Genomic DNA, 22,123 nt, shown 5'->3' with positions numbered 1-22,123 from the left:
TTTATGGAGAGAGTGACATCAGCCGGGGCACCTCCCGGGCTGCCGAGAGGAGAGCGGGTGGAGAGCAGGGGAGTCGGAGGGTGGAGGTAGACAGATGAGGTGCTAGGAATATGATCCTGCCACCTCGGCGATAATGTTATATATGAAGTATTACCTTTCAGATGGCCGTGCATTGTGCTATCAGGGTGGAAAGTTACCGCAGGTTATGATGAATCTGCAGCTTTCCTGTTCATCAGCAACGATGAAGGAGAACACATGCCTGCTATTTATAATATACCACACAGATGCACACAATCACGCAGGCACAAGCACACACCGCGTGCACAGTGCAGATAGGCGAGGGAGCCAAAAGCTCACTTTCTAATCAGTTTGGATCATTTTTCTAAGCATACACCATCTGTGTACCTGGAGTCTTTGATAATATTCTCATGTGCTAAATATTTGAAATGTCTGTCACATTTCTTTCAGGGAAATGATTGGCTGTTAAATCATTAATACTATTGCAAAAAAATATACTTCCCCACAGAGTTAAATCACTATACTGTTTTGGCAATCTCTCACATGTGCCCACAGTTGAGGGGGGGGGAATTATCATGGGATATTGACATCCTCAGTTGATATCAGAGCTTAGTGTACAAACTCCAGGCCATTGAATAATCTGATCCATTGCCATTGGTCACAGAAAGTCACACAGGCTGTCACAACAGAGGTTTGAAAAGCAATAGGGCTGAGAGGCCCACCCAGAACAGGCTTCCACTCCCCCTTGTTATGTTCTGTCTGAGAAGAGAGGAGAGAGAGAGAGAGAGAGAGAGAGAGAGAGAGAGAGAGAGAGAGAGAGAGAGAGAGAGAGAGAGAGAGAGAGAGAGAGAGAGAGAGAGAGAGAGAGAGAGAGAGAGAGAGAGAGAGAGAGAGAGAGAGAGAGAAGAAAAAGAGCGAGTGAGAGAGAGAGGGGAGAGAGTTAGAAAAAGAGAAATAGACAGAGAGAGCAGGCAGGCAGCAGCCGATACATAGTGGCAGACTGTGTCACGCAGGGAGAAGTACCTGTCATTATTCATGCTGGGCCTGGTGTGTGTGTGTGTGTGTGTGTGTGTGTGTGTGTGTGTGTGTGTGTGTGTGTGTGTGTGTGTGTGTGTGTGTGTGTGTGTGTGTGTGTGTGTGTGTGTGTGTGTGTGTGTGTGTGTGTGTGTGTGTGTGTGTGTGTGTGTGTGTGTGTGTGTGTGTGTGTGTGTGTGTGTGTGTGTGTGCGTGTGTGCGTGTGTGCGTGCGTGCGTGCATGTGTGCGTGCGTGTGTTGCCATCATGCTAGCAGGACATGCTGTCTAAATAAGCCATCCACAGTGTGGATACAACAATGGCCACCTCATGTGCTTTTTAATGAATGCACCCATTCCTCTGGCTTTTGTTGTAGATTTTTCTTAAACTCATACATCAAGTGTAGTACATGGAAGAGCAGGTCTGGAGCCCTTCTATTGGAAATAACCATGCAATGCTATCTTCATGAATGTATTGAATAAATGCTGTATATTGAATGATATGTACATTACATAACTTTTATTATTATAATAAAAAATAAATGACAATGTAATAATTACATTATGTTTGTAAACTTGACATTGGCCTTTCTAATCCTATTCAATTCGAGGTCAAAATATTGGATAACTGAAATGGATACCAAAATGTGTGCCTGTGTACATGTGTGCCTGTGTACATAAATGTACATAAATGTTCCTCTCGTTGAGGAATGTAAATCATCTGTATCTGAGGGGGATGAATCAACCGTTTCTGATCTATTGGTGCTTCACCTGACGCCACGCATGAGAATAAACATAGAAAATCTGGGTTAGAGACGGTATGAGCAAAGAGAACATTATCCCTTTAAGATATGCACTTAAGAGATCAGGCAATTTTTAAGTGGTCCACATGATCTGGGTGCTTGTCAATAGCAGAGGATTGGAGCTTGGTATCTCTATTTGTTCCATTAGCTCATTTTCCAAGTATGAAGAGTGTCATTCATAGGCACTTCACGTCTTAGACATTCTGATCTTTCAAAAAAATTCTGATCTGAAATCCTGTCTTTTGACGTTCCAGCCAGTGAGTGATGAGTGAGTGAACTTAGAGAGGCTTGCTAAAGTGGCAGCAGTTCACAGTGTGAGGATTTGAAAAGGCTGCGGTGGTATTAGAATCTCCCAGGCTGCTCTGCTCCTCTCCTGTGAGTCTGAGTGACTCCTGAGTCACGGCTGTGAATCACTACTCTCTCCATGTCTTTCTCCCTCCCTACTGTAGCCAGCAGTGTGGCATTGACGCCACATGGCAGCGTGGCTCTCTCTCTCTCACAAACTCCGCTTTGCCTCGCTGGGCTCCACCATCATGACTCACTCCACCTGATGGCCATACTGCCAGTTGCCCGGCAACTATTATTTGACATCATCACCCTCCCAGAGGGTTCCCATGTTTGACAGGTCCACATAACTCAGCCGTTTGGTCGTTCGGGTTGGTGGAAGTGCATAGTCCTCCACTGGTTACCGTGATGTCTACTGTACTGCCGTTGCCTGAGGCAGTGGAGAGGCTGCAGGGGTTCATGACTGGAGGTCAGTTGTCACGGTGATGCAGTGGCTGGGCTGGTACCAAACACACTGCATCCCCCTTAGCCATACAAGGGTATCAATGAGCGTCCCTGACTTACTGTCATAACCGCTAGTGCGGGTTGACTCATAACCTGCAGTCCCCACAGATGTATCCACGGGTGGGTGGGTAAAGGGTAATTAAATATTTTTTATAAATGTATCATTCTAGTGGGACTCTAGCTATTGGCTCCAATGAGATTTTCTTTCATTATTTTTATCTGGCATTAGTGTGTAAGCCTAAGCTTTAGGGCCTAACTGTACGCGGGCAAAATACTCTACAAGCCAATCGCCAAATGCTTTTGGGGACTGGGTAGAAAAAGTTTACATTGGCAAAAAAGACAATGTCAGAGCTTAACTCAATAAGAGAAAAGCATGAAGAGGGAGGGCCAGAAAAGTAAAGTTTGGGAAAGATGATAGCAGTGCTGGCTATGTTATGTGTGATGATTGTGAGGAACTATACAAATTCGACAGTCCCAAGACGGGGACTTCAAACAGGCCTATGGCATGGCAGGGGGTTAAATGTAAACTGAAATCTGGACACTGACTGTAGGTCTATAACTTCTCAAATAGCCTTAATATTAACTCCTGCAGGATTAAGTATTACTTGCAGTAAAATTATGTTACATTTTGACTCAGGAACAAGAGTGGAGAAATATGGTTTCTTTCTTTCAGCATCTTGAGAGAATGTGAATGTGCAGTTATACAGTATTCCGTCTGTAGAGGTGCTATCTTTCTCAGCATCATAAAATCTGTTAGAATTTCAACCACATAAAATATGCATACAAGCCGAACTGAAATCTTATCAGAAACATGTTGGGTCGTTTTCCCAACCTTCAATTTCCTTACAACCGGTCAAACTGATGTTATTTGGGAATTTTGAATTTCTAGTTTTTTTGGAGGTTCTTGCATTTTCTCCTCTAAATATATTTTCTCCGTGAAAGAAGCAGAGATGACAGAGAGAACTTTACCAATGTCAACAAGACTGACGCATTCATTCTGTCAATTTATGACATTATTCTGGTGAGCAAGGGGTTATTTAGCAACGTATAATGACAGAAGAGAAGCCCCATGCATCTAATTACAAGAAGAAACATTTGTAAAATCAGGCAAAAAGAATCCTGCATCCCCTGTTGAAAATTTGTTCTGGCGTCTCTGACTGTAGCCTACAACACATTTTCGATATTAGCGGTTTAGAGTTTGGGTGTGGGCCTCAGTTTTTAACTTTATCACATATAGTCGGGTGGTTGCGGATGGGTAATTGCAATCGCTGGTGGGTGCGGGTGGACATACAGCTGACCCGCGCACCACTAATAACCACCCCCTGCCCTAAAGCCCACCCAGCATCTCTATTCACTCTGGTCTGTCCTTCTGTGACCTGTATGTCACTCTGGAGCCAATCAGCACCTGCTACAAAGGTCAAAGTTCACCGAAAAGGCAGCCTATATGTTTGCATCTAAAAAGGCAATTCCTTTTTCAGTTCATATGGTCCCAGCGCACGTTACATTCAAATTCTGTACAGGCTATTAAGCACAGAATTGATTTCTAAACAAAAGACTGTGTCTCTGCGTGCAAGAAGGTCAACGCGCCTTTCACACACCTAGGATCTAAATTTGCCTGGCTGCATTCACCCTTGATGAATTTGATCAGATTTGTATTGAAATACAAGGGCCCATTATAGTAAGATCACAGAGGCTTTTCTCTTTTCTCTCTGCCTGGGAGCCCCAGTCTCTGGATGGAAAAGTGGCTTTGTGTGCAAACAGTAGCTGAGGCGTAACCAGGTGTAATTAACGGAGGCCAGAGAAAGGAAGTGAATCTCACTTACCCGTAGAATCTCCTCCACACAGCTGGAGTCACTGGACAGGCTGACCTGCACACACACAGAAGAAAAATACTTGTTAGGGAGAGGAAGAAAAGAGAACAAAAGATTGTTTCAAAGTAGCCAAAAGGTTCTGAGAGCGCTTCTGATGTAAAGGGTGAACTGAAGTCCATCTCAACAAAGAACAACAGATCAAATAAAGAAAAGAATATTTGATATTTTCATCCGCAGACATATAAAACACATATCCATATTGAGTGCTATTTATTATTCACAGACAGAGAGGACAAATAGGCCCATCTATTCTCAGTCAGAGAGATGACTGCTAGGGGATGACATCACTCTTAATGGCTCACAAAGGGTCTTAGGGAACCACACAGTACCAGCCAGCCAACAGCTCACCCCTCAACGCAGAATTGGAGCAGACCAGCACTGCCCCAGACTGGGTCAGATGAATCCGAGGCCTGGAATGGGCCAGGATTGTATTTCATTTGTAATTGAGAAAACAATACCTCATCTTTTCATTGCATACAGAACGAAGATGCCTGATGTACTCGCAGTAATTGCAATAATGTCAGTATTACAAGTGGAACAAATGACAAGCCATGGTAATGCCATGAGGTCACCATGCAGTCATTGCCAAAGACAGGCTGAACTGATAAAATATTAAAATTCAATATGCCACCTGGCTCTATACAGTATATAGATAATTTTGGCAAACATGCTAATTGCAGCTCAACAGATAATTATGGAATCTAAGTATAACATAATACCTCATCACAAACTAATAGAGAGAGTGATGATTTTTCTGGATATGTTCATAGCAAATTTGACCATAGCAGTGAATCTCCAGTAGAGTGTGTGTGTGTGTGTGTGTGTGTGTGTGTGTGTGTGTGTGTGTGTGTGTGTGTGTGTGTGTGTGTGTGTGTGTGTGTGTGTGTGTGTGTGTGTGTGTGTGTGTGTGTGTGTGTGTGTGTGTGTGTGTGTGTGTGTGTGTGTGTGTGCGTGTGTGTGTGTGTAGGCTAAAATACGTACTGTGATCTCTGGGCTGGCTGATGAGATCATGCCACCCACAGAGCCACATGGGACCCTGGATGACTGGCTGGCCCTCACACAGTCTCCTTTACTCTGCTCTGCTTTACCTCTGCTCTGGTAGTGGCATCAGCCCACCCCGTGCATGACTGGGGGCATCTTGGCACTGGAAAGGTCAGTGAGTCCAAAGAGAGGGTTAGGGGCGTTGGGTAGGGAGGAGGCGTGGAGCGAGGAGTGATGGAGGGAGCAGAGCTGGGCTTTATCCACCTCAGGTTACAGGGAGCTGGGTAGCTACACACAGTAGCATCCCCAAGACGCTCCTTATGCCATGGCTGACCTGTCGTGTTCCTCCAGCCTCCTTCTACACTACCATCCTCTGACTCTGTTTGACACAATGGTGTGATCTGCACTGTAAAGCTGCTAAACTACAGTGGCAATGAGGAGATACATAAAGATACAATATACTCAGTAAGAGTTTGTAGTTGTAAATTATTGTGATTTAATGAATATGCATTTTTGCAAAGTACCAGCTCCTATTGAATTCTGAGTATCAACAAAACTGAAACCATGACAGAAAGCAATTATAACACACAAAATGGTAGAACGCGTTGTTTAACTATTACATCAAAGAGTGAATTAGTAAAACTATATCTATATTTCACCGGGATTCCTCTCCAGAGATAGTAGTGTTGGACTGTTTGTGACTGTGTGTTTATGAATGAGCCATGCTATACAGTGTCTGTCCACAGTGGAGGGTGTCTGAAGTCATCCTAATTCATCCCAGATCCCACAAGGGGGATTGGAGTCAGTAGGAGCTTTGTAAACAAGCCTCACAGACAGACATAAACTTCCTGTTAGCTCAACCAACAGCACATAATATCCTGTTCCCATAGAAACCAACCAAGTGACTCTAATCAGATGGGTTCTCTACCATTGTACTGGCTCTGTCTAATATCACTCCGTGGTACAGAAGTACAGGGGCACAACTTATTCCAGCCACACCGGGTCCATATCACCGTCACCTGTGGTGAACCCCATTTAGATTCCAGGCGTGACTCTCGGAGGTGCTCTATGTCTGCCTTGTTCCTCTGCCTCGGGAATGAACACCAAATGTCAAAGATATAAAGAGGAATCCCAGTTCAGTGACAAACAGTTTAGACCCACTCTGAGAGGTTTGGGCTTGTCGGGATCAAGTCAGATGTGACAGATATCTGGGTTCGTATTGCAGATACTGAAGTTATTGTCATGGTTATGATACTGGAGCTAATGGAAGGCGGTTGAGGTGAAAACAAAGATCGTCAGAGGCAGTGCAGCCGGCTGGCTGACAAATTGTGACATTTCAGATAGCGTTTGACAAATGTGATTGAACAGACAATGCATTTCCAATGGGTTGAGGAGTGTGTTTACAGACGCATTAAAGCACGTTAATTTCTCAATATCCCCAAAGTTATTTTGCAAAATGGCTGGAACAGAATTATCCAGCTGAGATCTTATTTCCTAACTCAGGCAGGGTTCTCTGTGTGCCTGCCGTTCCAGTCAGATTGAATGGACTTACAAATGATTTTTCTGCGATAGGCAATTTCCCCATGTGAATAAAAGCTTTGCCAGATGCCCGTGTTCCAGAATAGCGTGATTCCATGGGCAATGTAAAATAAAAATGAGATACGCTCTTCAGATGTAATTCTCTACAGTTCCATGTTGAAAATCATTTGTGTGGACAGTGTATGGACTGTAAAGTGTATGCAGGAGTCTGAAATCATGAGGGATCGAAAAACACAGAAAATCCAATACTGAATATTGAGCAGCTCAGTGTTACAACCGGTTACAACTCACAAGTTTTAATCACACTAAAGCAGTTAATTGTATCTTCGCAGTGATGAATTTAACATGCTTTGGTGTTTTTCTCACACGGAGATCACTGGAAGTGTCATTAATCTCTCTCCAAGTTATTATTTTTTTGGCAAGACACGGGTAAATGGAGAAAAAATTGGAAAAAAGGATAGAACATTTTTTTGTCAGTCACCTCGTTCTGCACACTGCAGAACACTTTCAGGGAAAAATAAGACCAATTGCTTCGAATGATGTGCAGATCCAGGGAATGTTGCAGAGGCAATTACTGGGGCAGAAATACATTTTCTTTGAAATAGCTGTTGAGAAAAGCGTCTGTGTATCAACAACAGATAAGATGTATTAGCCTTATTTTTTGAAACGCATGTATCAAAGTTGCACAAGGCTCTGATGCTCTCGGCAACCACTCAAATTGTGCTTAGAAAGTGGAAGAGCAGCTCCGGGAACAAATAGGTAGATTTGAACATGAGACGATAAGCAGAGGCTCACAGAGGGCTTTTTAAATGTCTATCCTTCTGACAGTGGACGGATGAATAAACAACGGGATTTTCATGGGCTGACTGATATATAGACACAGATGAATAGATAAACTTATGAGTTGGAAAATAAATGTATCTCTCTAGATGAGCATTTGTTTGTCAGTGATTGTGTGTGACAAGCAGACATCAGATGCAGGTATTTGCGCCGCACCATGCCTCAGGGTATACACACAAAACCCAAGCGAGATATTAGTCAATTTGAGTCAACATCTTTATTAACAATGAAAAAGGGGGAGGCTTGCAAGCCGAATAACACCATCCCAACTGTGAAGCACGGGGTGGCAGCATCATGTTGTGCAGGTGATTTGGTGCAGGAGGGACTGGTGCACTTCACAAAATAGATGGCACAAGAGGTAGGAAAATGATGTGGATATATTGAAGCAACATCTCAAGACAGTCAGGAAGTCAGGAAGTTAAAGCTTGGTCGCAAATGGGTCTTCCAAATGAACAATGACCCCAAGCATACTTTCAAAGTTGTGGCAAAATGGCTTAAGGACAACAAAGTAAAGGCATTGGAGTGGCCATCACAAAGCCCTGACCTCAATCTTATAGAAAATGTGTGGGCAGAACTGAAAAAGCATGTGCGAGCAAGGAGGCCTACAAGCCTGACTCAGTTACACTAGCTCTGTCAGGAGGAATGGGCCAAAATTCACCCAACTTATTGTGGGAAGCTTGTGGAAGGCTACCCGAAATGTTTGACCCATGTTCAACAATTTAAAGGCAATGCTACCAAATACTAATTGAGTGTATGTAAACTTCTGACCCACTGGGAATGTGATGAAAGAAATAAAAACTGAAATAAATCATTCTCTCTACTATTATTCTGACATTTCACATTCTTAAAATAAAGTGGTGATCTTAACTGACATAAGACAGGGAATTTTTACTAGGATTAAATGTCAGGAATTGTGAAAAACTGAGTTTAAATGTATTTGGCTAAGGTGTATGTAAATGTCCGACTTCAACTGTATATATATAGCCATTGGGCAGTTACGGTGGTGATCCAACACAGAGCTTAAGGAGTCCTTAGGGCATTTGAGATTGAACCCCCCCCCCCCCGCCTAAGGCTGAACCTAACAATAGAGGGCTAGCTCACATGAGACAGACACACAGAGGAACAAGTACAACAGAGGAACTGATGTTTGCATGAAAATGGAACAAGTTGTCCCAATGAAGTTGCTAGTCAGGAAGGAGCTCTTTGAACTGTCAGATCAACAGAGAGAAAAAACAGTTTCACTTCCTAATTCCCATTTATGCCATGTCACACACAGTAACGGGACAATAGATCTTTTTTTCAAAAGAGTAATATGATTAAATCAACAACACTACAGATACCTCAGTATTTTATAAATGTTCTGAGTATGCCTCCTTAAGTACAGTTTCTTACAATAAATTAAATCAGACTAGATTTACACACCTGCCTGCCCAAGATGAGCCTCAATCAAATGCAGCATGTTCATTCTAAATGGACATTCTAATTTCCACCCTGTATACCCCTTTTCATTGCTTACTGGCATTTCCCAGCAATACCACAATTATAAGGGAAACCGATAGATTGTTCTGTTGCATAGTGACTCACTAACATGCTTGGTTCCAGCAATTCCGCAGGCCTACTTCCATTCCTCAGGGCATACGCCAAAATATTTTCTGCAGGATCGTTATAATCAGGTACTTCATTGAATTCATTGAGCTCCTGACTGATTCGGTTCTCCCTTCTATTCCACACCCTCTGCTTGCCTCTGTTTTCCATATTGTTTTATTGTAGGAGCTGGCTTTCACGTTTAATCTGATTTCCACACTTCATTTTCAATGGCTTTTGTGAAGGCACAGCCGGGCTCCTCTCTCACGGATACCCCTCCCCCACGCACACCCACCTCTCATGCATTTCAGAACAGCCAGGGTCCCTCTGAAGCATTTAACACGTTTGTGTACTCAGCATCAGATGTTTTACTGTACCTGAACACAGCAACAGGCAGCTTTCAAAGGCTTTACCTTTAGCTTTATGCTACAGACTGCCTTCAGAAAGATAGTTCTGGAAGGTATTGAGGCACCTTTTAGAGCTCATAGAGGACTTTTTTCTCCCTCTCTGTTCTTCCCAGGCCTGCTGCTCTGCCCTCTGCCCCATGGGACAGCGCCCTCTGTGTGGGCGTGCTGGGGGTGTAGGTCTGCTGGGGCATGGACACTAACACAGGGAGACACCCAGCTGGGATGAGTGGAGGGGAGGAGACTCCCCTGTCAGGCGCTGCACAGCCCCTGCCACCTCCGCTTAGCGTGACGCCGGCCATGAGGCCAAACAACACTGTGGCAAAAAGGCAGGTAGACATACACACTCACAAAAACAATCAGACAGACATACGGATGGACAGATGGACAAAACAAATAAGATGCACCTATCCTATAGTAAGAAGTAGAGCGCCCTAGGGCTGGGCATGGAGGTAGAGGCCCAGCCTGCGCTCCTGCCACCCCCACAGAATGCACAATCCCTGGGGCTCAGCGTGCAGCCTTGCCTGCCTCTGCCTCAGCCGCCCCCCCAGCGCTTACACCACCAAACAGATGGAACAAAGGGACCTAATTACCATGCAAAGCACAACATCCCTCAGATGCTAGTGGAAGCGTGACTACAGGCAGGGGGAACGCTAGCTGGTCCTGCAGGGGAAACCTCCCCCATATGACCACCCAGGCATAAAGCAGAGGACCCAGCATGGCTTCCCTGCCAGGCAGCCAGGCTGCAGGAAGGGAGATGTGTAATCTCCAGGTACTTTAATTCACTATTAATCTTGGCTTGCTAATCATTCAGCATGATACCCCAAGTGCCTGGAGCTACAGCCAGGCTGAGGCACCGAGCACCACTCCTCTCCTCAAAGGGTAAAGTAATGAGCTCTGCCAGCATTAACAAATGATACAGTAGGAAGACTGGGGATCGTTGAGGAAGAGAGGGGGCAAATGAGGGGAATTATAATGGTTACCCTGGGAGAATTCCAGTCCATCATCTCAAAAAGCTGACCTTTATTGTGGAACGCTAAGTGACGTGTTGTCAGGAGGGGCCAGCATCTGAGAGAGGGGCGTTGTACCACTGTAGGTGTAAAATCCCCCTCCACAGCAATTAGCTGATGGAGTAAATACACCAGCTGCTGAACCGAGGCCCTCAGGGGCCAGAGGCTTAGATCTTCTCATCTCTCACATAGAATGGAAATAGTCTCAAAAACACTATGCCAAAGGTAAAACTCAATTTTACTAACTTTCAGTGCTTAAAGCACAGCTTAAATCACAGAAGGATTGGCTATGGCCAGAGGGATTCAAAGTGGTAAATTACCTAGGGATCTTTACTCTTAGCAATCTCAAACGAGTGATGCTGTATGTTTCCACACTGCTACTGTGGAGAGTGTGAGTGAGGTCATAAAGTGGGCAGAGCTATAGGCTACCACTAATGAGCAGCAGCAGTATGTTTTACATGCATTCCAATTACGCAGCGCCGACGTCAGCCTAAGTTCCCTCTCTTATCCTAATTATCTGTTACTAATTAAAATTTTGGCTTGGGCTCTGCTAGGGAACGATGTTAACGTAAGTGTCCCTGTCAGTCCAAGAGTAATTTGATTTAGGCCGCGCTGCAGACCAATTAAATATGCTATTTATGCACAGTATGCAAGTCTCCATCTGCGTTTCATCATTATGAGGAGAGAGAGAGAGAGAGAGAGAGAGAGAGAGATGGGTGAAGAGGGAAGGATGATGGATAATGTAGAAGGGGCACTCCGGTTCTCCATAGATATAATGATTTAGGAGATCATTCTGGAACAGACTGCATATGCAAATGATGTGGGTCTGATCTCAGGATAGAGGTCAATGTTTGAGGAAAAAATAAGCAGGGATTGGTAGGAGGATGACTAAATTGAGAATTGTATGTATAGTATGAACTATGTTCACTATAAGCCCCTTCAGCGTTATAACATAACAGCTATGTTTCAGTAGAGTGTATCCAGGCTGTATCACAACCGGCCGTGACTGGGAGTCCCATAGGGTGGCGCCCAATTGGCCCAGCGTCGTCCGGGTTTGGCCGGTGTAGGCCGTCATTGTAAATAAGAATTTGTTCTTAACTGACTTGCCTAGTTAAATAAAGTTTCAATAAAAAATAAAGAGTGCAAGGGTGGCTTAGCAGCATTTCAAAAACAATTATCCAAATCTCTGAGCGGTTTGCCTCGGTTTAGTTGTCCTCGGGTCCGTTCGGGACTGGTCTCTATATTTAAAACATTTATTTATGTGTATCGGGTCTGAATAGGAAAGCCCTATGCCCATTTCGGAAAAGGTCCAACTTCTGGCATAAGAATGTCTGCTAAATGACTCGGCTGTTATAGGAACGATGCATAGTTAAAACAAGCTTAAGTTCCATCCTATCAGGACGATATGGCAATCACGGGCAGTTACAAAAGACTACTGTAGCTAATATCCATGGAACTATATAACAATCACATTTAGCTGTCATTAGACTTTAACACACAGCCCTTGTTTCCATATATTTTCCATTTAATTTCAAGGTTTGTTTTTAAAGGCGTGAAGCTGCTAAAGTTTTGACTACAGTGTGTAAGCTACCTGGGCGCAGGTAAATAGATGGTGCTATGTTGTGTTCTTAGAGAGTCCTCTGGGGAGAGGAAACCAGGCTGATGAAAGCAAGCCAGTGAGATAAAAAAAAAATATGAGTGAGGATAGACACAATTGAGCAGAAAACACTAACACACACACTGAGATATTCACTGTCATTTTTTGGGACGTATATATGAGGAGTTGTATTGTTCTTGCCTTGCTACTCAGATACCTAGACAAATGAACTGTGCAGAGCTGTGGTGGTGAGTTGTCCTGTCAGAGTTACAGGTTTTAGATTGCAGCTTCACTTTATGAGCCAAAAAAGAGCATTACATAAACTAGGGGAGAAAACAGAACTTTGGCAAAGGTAGAGCCAAATGGGGAGGAGAGAGCTTCAAACACGATGATTGTTCCAAATACCACTAACCAGAGACCAGATTATAGAAATATGGCCCTCACCAAACTGTGATTTACGACCTACTGCTGTTATTTCTTCCATACATGAAGACACACACACACACAAGCACACACATGCCCCCCCCCCACACACACACACACACACACATTATCTTCGCAGCCCAGTTTATAAGCAGCATTGAACAGTGAGTGAGACTACATGGGGTATCGTGAGCGCTTGTTTCAGAGGGCATTTGTGTCCGCTGATTTTGTCGGCTGTCAAGCCCACATTACTGATGGCTCATGACTTCAATTAATATTCATCTAGTGGAGAGCCACACTGCTCCACATCAATGACTAACAATGTATTCAAATGAGGCTCCCGGGCTCACCCAATGGCTGACTGCTCCCACTGGTCCCACAGTGGAGAGGACAACATGATGACTGGTGAATAACTGTAAATTACATGAACTCTACTTTACCTACATTCCTGTCCTCTACCTTTCATTAATGCTCTCCAACTGTGCATCTAACCAACTGTACCTCCAACCTCTTTATACTACTTTATACTTTATACTAATCTCTTACCAAGCTTTTAAATGTTGTCTTCCCCTCTCCTCCCCCCCATCAACCCTCTAACCACACCACTACAAGACCTCTTGAACCTCCTCTAGTACTCAGCAGCCTCTCTGCCCCAGTCCAGACCCTGAGTACAGCCCAGTCAACCCAGCCAGCCCCTCTCTGCCCCAGACAGGCCAGTTTGAAAGGCAATAATGTGCTAGATTAGAGGGGAACAACAATTTCATCAGGAACTCTCCAAAAACAGCATCATGAGCAGCCACGTGGATGGAGGGCACAGATAAGCTCTGCATTCTCTGCATTCTCACAGTCAACGAAAATGTAATGAGTCCGGGAGCCAGTGGCTGCTGGATCACTGGAATGCAAACACACACACACGCACACACACACAATCACATGCAGAAATATGGGCCTTCAGGAATCATTCCGTGCTTGACCTTTGACTTGTTTTTGTCCTTCAGTTATTAATTTAACTTGCACACACTAATGATTTCTCATAGTTTTTTTCTTATTTTTTTGACTGCCCATTTTGGCTTTGTTTCTGTGAATAATTACAATGCTGGATTGATCTCCATAGTAGTGCCCTTTGAGAGCTTTGTGTGTGTGTGCGTTTGCGTATGCAAGTGCTCTGTGTGTGTGTGTGTGTGTGTGTGTGTGTGTGTGTGTGTGTGTGTGTGTGTGTGTGTGTGTGTGTGTGTGTGTGTGTGTGTGTGTGTGTGTGTGTGTGTGTGTGTGTGTGTGTGTGTGTGTGTGTGTGTGTGTGTGTGTGTGTGTGTGTGTGTGTGTGTGTGTGTGTTTGCGTGCATCTGTCTGTACGTGGTGGCACCACAACCAAAATAAAAATTCAACACCCACTTAAGAGATACAGCAGACAAGCTAATGAATAGAGCAGCCTTGAACAACGTTATGATATGTATGGGATTCAGCCGGTGAGGACATGCTGTTTCAATGGAACAATAAACTCAATGAAATTCAAATCAGGCCACTATCATGGACCTGAAGTCTTTTAGATACAAAAACATGATAAACTAAGACAATCCCACAGGCCCCCAAGTCTCACCTGAGATCAGCCAGGATTAGGTAGAAACTCATTCAACCATGACAGTACTGCGCTATTGAACCTAGTGTAAATGTTGAATGGATGTGGCTGGAGACCCATATATACACTTCCAATATGTTTTACTCTTGGGTGAGTTGTATTTGGAAAAGAGGAATTGTTGTATATTGGTCCTGTTCTGTGCTCTATGGTAATCGTTATAGAGGACCTGTGTGAGAGCATGCCAGGATGCCTGTCGACTGAATCAGGGCACACCAGTAGGACGTGACAGGAGCCTGGCTCTAACCCAAATCTCTCCTGCGTTGACAGATAGCCCAGAGGCCTGTTGCTACAGCACTAACTAATGTATACCAGGATCCCCCTTGAGGCATTGTGTGGCGTAAATACCTGCATCTGAAGTCTGCTAGTCACACACAATCACTGACAAACAAACGCTCATCTAGAGTGATACATTCTCTTGCTGACACATAGGCAGCCTACACACAAAAACAGATACACCCTTACAACCATGCAATCCTGGGATCCGAATAAGTGTGTTTACTAAATGACTGAAATGTAAATGCCCTCACGTGTGTGCATGCACACACACACACACACACACACACACACACACACACACACACACACACACACACACACACACACACACACACACACACACACACACACACACACACACACACACACACACACACACAAAAAAAATATATAAAAAAATATGCCATTTAGCAGACGCTTTTATCCAAAGCGACTTACAGTCATGTGTGCATACATTCTACGTATGGGTGGTCCCGGGGATCGAACCCACTACCCTGGCGTTACAAGCGCCATGCTCTACCAACTGAGCTACAGAAGGACCACACACACACACACACACTGACGAGTACACTTTTGAGGAGTCCAGACAGAACAGAACAAGTGGACATCCTGAATGTAAGAAACAACCCTTGAACTGCAGGACAGACAAAGACATAACTTGTTCCCATTAAGAGCGGCAGTAGTTTAAAGTGACGAGGTGCTGCATTTTTATGGAGAAGGTGACAGAAACGCTCAGAGACTACAATATCTTCTTAGGTCATTGTGACGCAGTGTCACTTCGCTGCTATAAAACACAATGGCATTTACACCTCTGGCTGATGAAACGCCTCCTCTATTTCCTCCGAGTCCTGACTAGAGAACAACTGAGTCTGGAACATGCCCTGTTCTGCTCTCCACGGAATCATCATTTAGAAGACACTACTCTACCACAGAGGGCATTGTAGTTAAATATTATTACTGTTGCAAATCTAATTTCCCCTCAACACCAACTGCGTCAATTAAAATGACCTGCAAGCAGCTAAGACGTACTTTATACCCAGCAAGGGCGCTTTCCCTTGCCCTTGTGTAGCTAGCATTTATGCACTGAAGTTGTGTACATTATCTCTAAGATGAGTGGATGTATGTGCATCTACAGTAAACTGGAATAAGTCATCAAAAGGACCAGTCTCATTACTAGTGGCTGGGATCAGCTGGCAGCCATATATCCACTGCTAGGCCATACTCCCCTCCTCACATCACATAATAAGCCCCCTCCCCAACAACTGTCCAGCACCCTTCCCCCAACAACAGTGTCTGTCTCCCCTCCGAAAGGATTTCTCAAACAGCTTGAGAAGCAGAAATAAACAAATCCAACCCCCTTCGTTTGCATTTTTAATCAGTCGGCCCATGCAGCCTCGGAACGCACGCAGCAGCCACTCACGCTGCCTTCCATCCTTCGCCGAGTGAGGAAGTGTGAAGTCATTGTTATTCCGAGTATCGGTTACAGTGGAAGTGACACCCATGCTACCACCATATAGAACGCTATCTGCGGGAAAGCAGATAAGAATTTGATTTAACATCCAATTAAAAGGCGTCATTGAAAAATTACTTCAAATAAGCCTTTTATTTTCTTTAATCAGTCTTCGATTCAAGTCTTCCTCGGGCCTGTTCAACCACGAATCGGGGACTCATGAATTTTGATTAAAAAATCTAAGCCTGTTCCTAACCAAAGCAGATTTTTTGTTACAGGGTTTGATAGAAATTTAATAAATCTATGAGCCCCTGCCAGCTCCATTTATCATCCTTTTTCCACCAGACTGGCCCATTATGCCCAGGCAGGATATGATGAGGGAGCCAGCAAACCAAAACTTCAGAGAGGGAGATTGAAAAAGAACTATAATCACCGCTATTGAACCATATAATTGCAATAGAATATGGCTAGCTGAAACATTAGCCTTATTTCTAATGTGTGACATCCTTGTATTTAGTTAAAGCATGGCAGTCATCAAAACACTTCAGTGTGTAGGGGCAGCAGGTAGCCTAGTGGTTTGAGCGTTGCTAGATTGAATCCCCCGAGCTGACAAGGTAAAAATCTGTCGTTCTGCCCCTGAACAAGGCAGTTAACACACTGTTCCTAGGCCGTCATTGTAAATAAGAATTTGTTCTTAACTGACTTGCCTAGTTAAATAAAGGTTCAATAAAATAAAATACTGTGAGTAACACTAGCCAGCCAATTGTGGTTGTTCTATACAGGTGGCTATACTGAAACCATATCACATATCATCATTCACAGCATCATTGTCTTTGGTCACAAAATTATCTTTTGACAAGGACAATAAGTGTCCCATTCTGATTAAGTCTGATTATGTCAATAAAAAAAAGGGCGAACAAGTAAGATACAATTGCAGGGTTACATTTCCCAAGGAATCCATTCAAGCTTTCCCTATTTCGCCATGGGTGACTCCCTCGTTTGGTCACATGAACTGTCCAACAGCATATGTCTTGGCGGACATTTCTGTGGAGGCAGTGGGATCCACTGGTGGTTTGGGGCTAGGGAGTGAGGGGGTGATGGGGGTTAGGGATGGGAGGATACAGAAAAACAGGCACACAGCAGCACCACCGTGTGTGTGAACTGTGACATCATCCACCACCCACACCGAAGCTCTCTGTGCGAAATCCATCAGCAGTAGGTCTTTCTTCTTCTTTTTTAAGCCTCAAAAAATTCCACCAACACAGTGGCTGGGGCAATAACATCTGTTTGATGAATTCACTGTTATTCGCCAGGGAGGTATTTGTGTGCCGGCTGCTTCATCACTTTTTCTTTTGTTTATTTATTTCATTTCGGTGCAACATAATATTCCCCCATCTTTATGAGCACTTATGCAAATGAGGAAGTCGGTGGCCCCGCCATAATTATGTTTTGATTTATATGGCAGTCACTGACCATTACGCCAGTGGAGGTTGTAATATCCAATTTCTGCGGGTAATTTGCACATTTGTTTCCAAGTTCAAGAGCGAGTCTTCTAAACACTATCTGTTGTTCAACATGATAATCATGGGAAGAGGGAGAACAGTGACCTGGACTAGTGCATGGAGACCCATAGGGACTTGCACTGCAGCCTTATAGAAACATTGGGCCACCACTAATTTACCAATGGGCTGGATCAAATAAACCCCTCTGAGAGAGACAGGCTCTTTTTGAGGATCAGTGAATTATAAAATATATAACAAGAATGTAAGATGTTTTTCCTGGCTGGGAGCTTGAAAGCCCAGTGGTTACTTGGTTAACTGCAGAATACCAGTGGGTTCTATAAATCATAAATCAGACTGGGCTATGGTTTAAAGGATACCACAGGTTAGGAACTCCCTTTTCTCCAACATGACAAAATAACAAAAGCATGAGACATGGGTTCACAAGCAGTTACATATGCACACACACACACACACACACACACACACACACACACACACACACACACACACACACACACACACACACACACACACACACACACACACACACACACACACACACACACACACACACACACACACACACACACACACGCACACGCACACGCACACGCACACACACACACACACACAATGCTCCAATGGCAATCCCAAACATACTGCGTGTGTTATTCAAACCTGAACAGTGGAACTACAGCAATGTGTCGTCTCCAGCTGAAGTGTATAAAGCCTAGAGGAGCTATTCAGCGTCTTGACTGCTTTATCTGTCTCCACCAAGGGCACTGGGGCTTTTAACAGCCAGCCTGTGTGAACTGTTGTTGTTTAATTCCAGTTTCCTCCTCACGTCACCCCTGTGCCTGTGTCTTCAGTGGAAATCAAAACCCACTTAGAGACACAAACGACTAATGTCTCTGATCATTTAAAATCGGCACCCTCGTAAATGTGAATAGTTCGCAGCAGTCACTGTAATTGTGGTGGAGGGAAATTTGCAGCTGATACCATCTCCAGGATTTGGTAAATTCACAACAATAATTAATTGGCTCGGAAGCACTTCCTCCTCCTCCCTGCCTGCCTGCCGCCTGCATGAGCGGTGGAAGAGAATGGAGTGTGATTGACAGGTCGAACAGAGAGGAGAAATAGCTCCTGCTAAATGTGTGGGTTCTCGCTGGTAGGGGATTCGTTTGTCTCTGTGTAGTTATGTGTGTGGTCCCTCCGTGTGTGGTTCTCTCTCTGTGTGCTGCTTATGTATGCTTGCCCCTGCCCAGCTCTGTGCCAATGGCGGCAGAGGGAGAGTGGGCGAGAGAACTACACACCGCTGTACGGACAGGCACTCATGGACAGGCACTCACTTCTGCTCTTCCTCCAACTGCCTGGCTGCAGCCAAGGCCATGGCAGAAGCAGACAACACAGAAAGATTAACTGCCATTGATCTGCTTGGGTAAACCTGCCAGAGTTCATTGAGCGACTCGCCCTGCCTGGTCGTCAGGGTCAACAGGCTCCATGTCAACCGTGAGGAGTCACCTTTCTCTGCTGGACCCTTTCCTATCTCAGTGGCTCGTCACTATAGTTAATTATCTCCCTTCCATTAGGCCGTTATAACGGCCTACTTTCCTCCTGCATGTTAAACCCTTTGACATGGCGGTGGTTCGGTCCACCTTCTGTGTTTATCCCTATGCAGAGAAAAGTCAGGTGTCAGGGAAACATTTTCATACTACACCCTGATCTCATGCTATGTTTTTTGTAATAACAAACTGATGTTGTTCTGAGCTCACACGCCACCGGTGGTAGATCTACGGTATGTTGGGTATCTCATCTATTGGCACTTTTATGGACCTAAGAGAGAAAGAAATAAGCATGTCAACCTGTGGGATAATCTTACTCCTTTAACCTCTTCAACCTATGGGGGCGCTGTGTCATTATTGGATTAAAAAGACGTGCCCGTTTTAAGCGCAATATTTTGTCACGAAAAGATGCTCGACTATGCATGGAATTGACAGCCTTGGAAGGACACAACTCTGACGTCTCCAAAACTGCAAGGATATTATCTGTGCGTGCCCCAGAACTAATGCAACAGGCGAAACCAAGATGAAGTTTCATACAGGAAATGCCCCGGATTCTGAAGGCGCTGTGTTCCAATGTCTCCTTATATGGCTGTGAATGCGCCAGGAATGAGCCTGCGCTTTCTGCCTATTCCCCGAGGTGTCTGCAGCATTGTGACGTGTTTGTAGGCATATCATTGGAAGATTGACCATAAGAGACTACATTTACCTGGTGTCCCGCCCGGTGTCCTGTGTGCGTAATCTGTTGGTCCATGCGCGTTCCATTTCTTCAGAATTGAAAGTAAACTGCCACGATGGATTTTATCAAATCAAATCAAATCAAATCAAATTTTATTTGTCACATACACATGGTTAGCAGATGTTAATGCGAGTGTAGCGAAATGCTTGTGCTTCTAGTTCCGACAATGCAGTGATAACCAACAAGTAATCTAACTAACAATTCCAAAACTACTGTCTTATACACAGTGTAAGGGGATAAGGAACATGTACATAAGGATATATGAATGAGTGATGGTACAGAGCAGCATACAGTAGATGGTATCGAGTACAGTATATACATATGAGATGAGTGTGTAGACAAAGTAAACAAAGTGGCATAGTTAAAGTGGCTAGTGATACATGTGTTACATAAGGATGCAGTCGATGATGTAGAGTACAGTATATACATATGCATATGAGATGAATAATGTAGGGTAAGTAACATTATATAAGGTAGCATTGTTTAAAGTGGCTAGTGATATATTTACATCATTTCCCATCAATTCCCATTATTAAAATGGCTGGAGTTGGGTCAGTGTCAATGACAGTGTGTTGGCAGCAGCCACTCAGTGTTAGTGGTGGCTGTTTAACAGTCTGATGGCCTTGAGATAGAAGCTGTTTTTCAGTCTCTCGGTCCCAGCTTTGATGCACCTGTACTGACCTCGCCTTCTGGATGATAGCGGGGTGAACAGGCAGTGGTTCGGGTGGTTGATGTCCTTGATGATCTTTATGGCCTTCCTGTAACAACGGGTGGTGTAGGTGTCCTGGAGGGCAGGTAGTTTGCCCCCGGTGATGCGTTGTGCAGTCCTCACTACCCTCTGGAGAGCCTTACGGTTGAGGGCGGAGCAGTTGCCGTACCAGGCGGTGATACAGCCCGCCAGGATGCTCTCGATTGTGCATCTGTAGAAGTTTGTGAGTGCTTTTGGTGACAAGCCGAATTTCTTCAGCCTCCTGAGGTTGAATAGGCGCTGCTGCGCCTTCTTCACGACGCTGTCAGTGTGAGTGGACCAATTCAGTTTGTCTGTGATGTGTATGCCGAGGAACTTAAAACTAGCTACCCTCTCCACTACTGTTCCATCGATGTGGATAGGGGGTGTTCCCTCTGCTGTTTCCTGAAGTCCACAATCATCTCCTTAGTTTTGTTGACGTTGAGTGTGAGGTTATTTTCCTGACACCACACTCCGAGGGCCCTCACCTCCTCCCTGTAGGCCGTCTCGTCGTTGTTGGTAATCAAGCCTACCACTGTTGTGTCGTCCGCAAACTTGATGATTGAGTTGGAGGCGTGCGTGGCCACGCAGTCGTGGGTGAACAGGGAGTACAGGAGAGGGCTCAGAACGCACCCTTGTGGGGCCCCCGTGTTGAGGATCAGCGGGGAGGAGATGTTGTTGCCTACCCTCACCACCTGGGGGCGGCCCGTCAGGAAGTCCAGTACCCAGTTGCACAGGGCGGGGTCGAGACCCAGGGTCTCGAGCTTGATGACGAGCTTGGAGGGTACTATGGTGTTGAATGCCGAGCTGTAGTCTATGAACAGCATTCTCACATAGGTATTCCTCTTGTCCAGGTGGGTTAGGGCAGTGTGCAGTGTGGTTGAGATTGCATCGTCTGTGGACCTATTTGGGCGGTAAGCAAATTGGAGTGGGTCTAGGGTGTCAGGTAGGGTGGAGGTGATATGGTCCTTGACTAGTCTCTCAAAGCACTTCATGATGACGGAAGTGAGTGCTACGGGGCGGTAGTCGTTTAGCTCAGTTACCTTAGCTTTCTTGGGAACAGGAACAATGGTGGCCCTCTTGAAGCATATGGGAACAGCAGACTGGTATAGGGATTGATTGAATATTTATCGTCGATAGATAGGTGAAAAACACCTTGAGGATTGATTCTAAACATCGTTTGCCATGTTTCTGTCGATATTATGGAGTTAATTTGGAAAAAGTTTGCGTTTTAATGACTTATTATTATTATTTTTTCCTTACCCAAACGCGATGAACAAAACGGAGCGATTAGTCGACACAAATAATATTTTTTGTAAAAACGGAACATTTGCTATCTAACAGAGTCTCCTCATTGAAAACA

The 22,123-nt window shown here is 44.6% G+C and overlaps 1 protein-coding gene across 2 annotated transcripts in view; it reads right to left on the bottom strand.

Moving 5' to 3' along the window:
- LOC123993192 (AF4/FMR2 family member 2-like) overlaps positions 1-22,123 on the bottom strand; it is a 185,552-nt gene that overhangs the window by 97,118 nt on the left and 66,311 nt on the right. For both annotated transcript variants that reach the window (XM_046295072.1, XM_046295073.1), the window contains one exon: positions 4,446-4,490. In XM_046295072.1, coding sequence (XP_046151028.1) covers positions 4,446-4,490 — 45 coding nt within the window. The remainder of the gene's footprint in view (positions 1-4,445; positions 4,491-22,123) is intronic.

The sequence above is a fragment of the Oncorhynchus gorbuscha genome, linkage group LG13 (assembly GCF_021184085.1).
Source record: "Oncorhynchus gorbuscha isolate QuinsamMale2020 ecotype Even-year linkage group LG13, OgorEven_v1.0, whole genome shotgun sequence".
Lineage (NCBI taxonomy): Eukaryota > Metazoa > Chordata > Actinopteri > Salmoniformes > Salmonidae > Oncorhynchus > Oncorhynchus gorbuscha.
Note: the sequence above shows the minus strand (reverse complement) of the source record. Positions and strands in the feature narration are given on the sequence as shown.